General features: G+C 38.3%; 1 protein-coding gene across 1 annotated transcript in view; it reads right to left on the bottom strand.

Moving 5' to 3' along the window:
- Positions 1–679: 679 nt before the first annotated feature.
- HECTD1 (HECT domain containing E3 ubiquitin protein ligase 1) overlaps positions 680–4416 on the bottom strand; it is a 116658-nt gene continuing 112921 nt past the window's right edge. Inside the window, exons 41-43 of the mRNA XM_011994753.1 lie at positions 3479–3629; positions 1745–1889; positions 680–1632 (exon numbers count right to left, since the gene is read on the bottom strand). Of these exons, the coding sequence (XP_011850143.1) occupies positions 1495–1632; positions 1745–1889; positions 3479–3629 (434 nt within the window). The 3' untranslated portion in view covers positions 680–1494. The remainder of the gene's footprint in view (positions 1633–1744; positions 1890–3478; positions 3630–4416) is intronic.

Below are 4416 nucleotides of genomic sequence, written 5' to 3'. Positions count from 1 at the left end.
TGGGCAATTTCAAACATGCTTTTGGTTCCTTAAAAAACGTGTGAGCCAGGTGTGGTGGTACACATCTGTAATCCCAGCTACTCCGGAAGCTGTGGTGGGAGGATTGCTTGAACCTAGGAGTTTGAGACCAGCCTGGGTAACACAGCAAGACCCTGTCTTTAAGAAAAAAAAAAAAAGAAGCTATTTGGCTAAATCAGGCCTAGTGTCATTCCTTTCACCTATAAGCACAGATATGGTAATAACTGGAATTTGGAAAATCCACTTTGGAATTTGGAAATACAGTCCCTTCTTCAAAACCACAAAACAGCAGTATCTTTGTGTTTTCTTTTGACACTAACACAACATTTAAAAATCATTCTTGGATCTTTCTTACATCCTCACTTTACATATCCCTGCAGATACAATAGTTGTGGATCTGGTGTTTTTTAAAACAATTAACACAAGCAACTGGTCAGTTCTAGCTGAGGCATACTTTAAAACTGAACCCAACCATTGGATCACAAGTGTGTGAATATATATTTCTTCTAGTCTTTCAATTTTAATAACCATATTTACTATAGAAAAACACATTTCTTTATGTAGTAATTTCAGAAAACTTTGGATGATTCAAAATGACAAGTACATGGTAAAGCTCTGAAGTCTGATGATTGCACTGAAATAGTCACACGACACAGTTTTGTACGCTGCAAACATTTTAATCATTATTGTTGAGCATACATTTTGGAAATTTTTTACTTCAAACGGCAACAAGTTAAATAAATGTTTATAATATACAAAGAAAATACAACCAAAAGTAAAACTTGCTTTAAGTGTGCCTTGCACTTAGACCAGTGTTTTCCCCCCTTAATACATCTTTATTTTTGAGCTGCACAAACACACTTAAGACTTTGATCTTCATAGTACGGCATTTAGCAAATAAAAATATACTCCCACCTTAAAGAAATAAAAGGTTGGTGCATGATTATATGCCAAACAAAGAGAGAACACTAGAATACTCTTGATAGTGCAGGCATCATTAAAAAGGAAAAGAAAAAGCTTGAGATGCTCATTAATTCTCTATGTTTTAAGGAAGCAGGATTTTTGACCAAGTAGCTTAAAAGCCAGCAAAACAGGGATCAGTGACGGCAACTGTAGTGTATGGAGTATGAAATGACAAACTTTACACAAATACACTGTTAGAAATTTACCAGTGAACACTGAAGATCTGAGAAGCTGCTCTTTGGAACAGTCAAGTAGGACCACCTTATTCCAGTCACATAAGCCCTTGTAAAGTAACACAGTGTTCTGTGCTATATACTTGCTGGCTGGGTAGTTACAGGATTTGTTTTGTCATTAGCAGCTAACAAACTTATTCCACATGTTCTTAAAGCCTTAATGGTGGAAAAAAAGGCAAGTGTCATTAGCGTGGAGGATCATATACTTCTCTGCACATAAACACAAGAGGCTTCACTAGTATTTTTAAAGTCTCTGATGTCTCCCATTGCACTTCAAAGCTCAATTGAGATGAAAGCCTTTCTCCATTGTAGCAGCTAGCAGGCGCTCTCTCATGATCTCCTCGGAAGAATATTCAGGCAACTTAAGGTAATGCACACATGTATTGACTGATGGATAGCTTGCATCAGTAGCGTCAACCTACAGCAAGAAAGCAAACACAACAGAAGACCATGAGTTTAAATACTTCTTTCTTTCAAAAGTAAAGTAACTAAATTTCATTTGGATTCCCAATTAGCCACAGAGCTTGTACCTTGCGTACAACCGTGAGCCTGGGATGCAGGTTAGCCAGTCCACCTGGGGGTAGAGTTGAACAACCAGTGGTAAACTGCAAGAATGCTTTCCTTTCATCAGAAGACATGCCACATAAAACCCTCACAAACCTCAGGAAACCAGGGCTAAAAGAACAAAAATATAGTTATACTGAGTTGACTGCAGATTTAAATGAAAATCACTACCACTACTTTGTAAGCCAGCAACAAGCCCCCTAAAAAACAATATCCTCACACCAGAAGAACTACACATCTAGAGACTCTTGGGTAAGTATGAAATGGGCTAAGACAAGCTACTTTAAAAATATCCCTGGCCAGGTGTGGTGGCTCATACCTGTAATTCCAGCACCTTGGGAGGATGAGGCGGATGGATCACCTGAGGTCAGGAGTTTGAGACCAGCCTGATGAACATGGTGAAACCCCATCTCTACTAAAAATACAAAATTAGCTGGGCATGGTGGCACATGCCTGTAATCCCAGCTACTTGGGAGGCTAAGGCAGGAGAATCGCTTGAAACTGGGAGGCAGAGGTTTCAGTGAGCTGGGATTATGCCATTGCACTCCAGCCTGGACAACAAGAATGAAACTACATCTCAAAAAAAAAAAAATATCCCTCAAAGCCTGTCTTGCACTTATAAATTGTAAGAACTAAAAAATACTGATGGTGTATGGGGTCCATCTATTATGCAACAAAGTCAGTAAATCATAAAAACATAGGATGCATTTGCAAAATCATTCCAAATATGGATGAATATACCAAAGGGGATCTGAAATAATCAATTTTTTTTCCAGCAAAATAATTATCTTGTGATAAATTTGTGTAATGAAATAGTAAATGAACTATATGCCAGAACATGGATAAATCTCATGATCATGTTACTCAAAAGAAACCAGACCACAAAGAAAACAGACTACATGATTTTACATTAAAAGTTCAAAAGCAAGCAAAACTGATCAACATATGGTGATTAACAGAAAAGAATATCGTGGGAAGGGGGATTTTTGAAGTTGCTTCATATTCTGGATACCAATTATATAGGTGTGTTCATTTTGAGAAAATCCTCTAAACTGTATATATGACGTGTGTACTTATCTGTTATATTCAATAAAAAGTTTAATATAAATGTAGTGTAGCCTAACAGCTTACAATTTACCAAATTTTAAAAATGAACAATTAAAACACAATGAGAAAAGGAATCAACATCAACCATGATGTCAGTTGTCTTTTTTTTTTTTTTTTGAGATGGAGTTTCACTCTTGTTGCCCAGGCTGGAGTGCAATAGCACGATCTTGTCTCACTGCAACCTCCACTTCCTGGGTTCAAGTGATTCTCCTGCCTCAGCCTCCCGAATAGCTGGAATTACAGGCGTCTGCCACCACGCCCAGCTAATTTTTGATATTTTTAGTAGAAACAAGGTTTCACCATGTTGGCCAGGCTGGTCTCAAACTCCTGACCTCAAGTGATCCGCCTGCCTTAGCCTCCCAAAGTGCTGGGATTACAGGTGTGAGCCACTGCGCCCGGCCTGATATCAGTTGTCTTTTTGTATCCTCCCAGCCTTATCAATGGCTATGCATTCTGGTCACTGTGAGACACCACTGCTTTCTCACTTACTTTATGAATGTAATTCATTGAGTTATAGTTTACTTTAGAGAACCTGTCACTTGATTTGGGGAATATAAATAATTTTGTTGATCTTAGAAAACAGTATCACATACCTGTCACGTGTATAACCCAGCTTAGGTTCAGTGTAATTGATAATATCTTCTGCTGCCCAGGATGGTGACTGGTTTCCACAAAGAATCATTTGGACTTCTTCATGGCTGAAGGAACTTAACTTCTCCATTGGAAAAACTTTATTAAACCCATCTACATCATACATGTACAGAAACACAAAAAACATACAACTCAGTTTCCAAGTTATAATTCCAAAATACCAAATTTCAAACCAAAATACCCATTATTAAAATCAATCTAAGTATCTATCAAGGAATGAATGTGTAAAGAAAATGTGGTATATATACACAATGGAATACTATGCAACCATGAAAAAGAATGAAATCTTTTCATTTGTAGGAACATGGGTGGAACTGGAGGTCATTATATTAAGTGAAAAAAGCGAGGCACAGAAAGACAAGTATCACATATTCCCACTCATATGTGGGAACTTAAAAAGTTGATCTTGGCCAGGCAAGGTGTCTCACACCTGTAATCCCAGCACTTTGGGAGGCCGAGGCAGGCAGATCACCTGAGGTTGGGAGTTTGAGACCAGCCTGACGAACATGGAGAAACCCCATCTCCATTAAAAATACGGAATTAGCCGGGTGTTGTGGCACATGCCCGTAATCCCAGCTACTCAGGAGACTAAGGCAGGAGAATTGCTTGAACCTGGGAGGTGGAGGTTGCAGTGAGCCGAGATCATGCCATTGCACTCTTAGCCTGGGCAACAAGAGCAAAAACTCCGTCTTAAAACAAACAAACAAACAAACAAACAACAAAGTTGATTTCATAAAGGTAAAGAAAAGAATGATATCAGAGGCTGGGAGTGTTGCATGTGGAGGTGGATGAAGAGAGGTAGTTTAATGAGTACAAACTTATAATTAAATAAAAGGAGTAAGTTCTAAGGTTTTCTAACATAGTAGGGTGACTATAGTTA

The sequence above is a fragment of the Mandrillus leucophaeus genome, unplaced genomic scaffold (assembly GCF_000951045.1).
Source record: "Mandrillus leucophaeus isolate KB7577 unplaced genomic scaffold, Mleu.le_1.0 Scaffold460, whole genome shotgun sequence".
Classification (NCBI taxonomy): Eukaryota; Metazoa; Chordata; class Mammalia; order Primates; family Cercopithecidae; genus Mandrillus; species Mandrillus leucophaeus.
The sequence above is the reverse complement of the archived record's forward strand: the minus strand, read 5'-3'. Positions and strand labels throughout refer to the sequence as shown.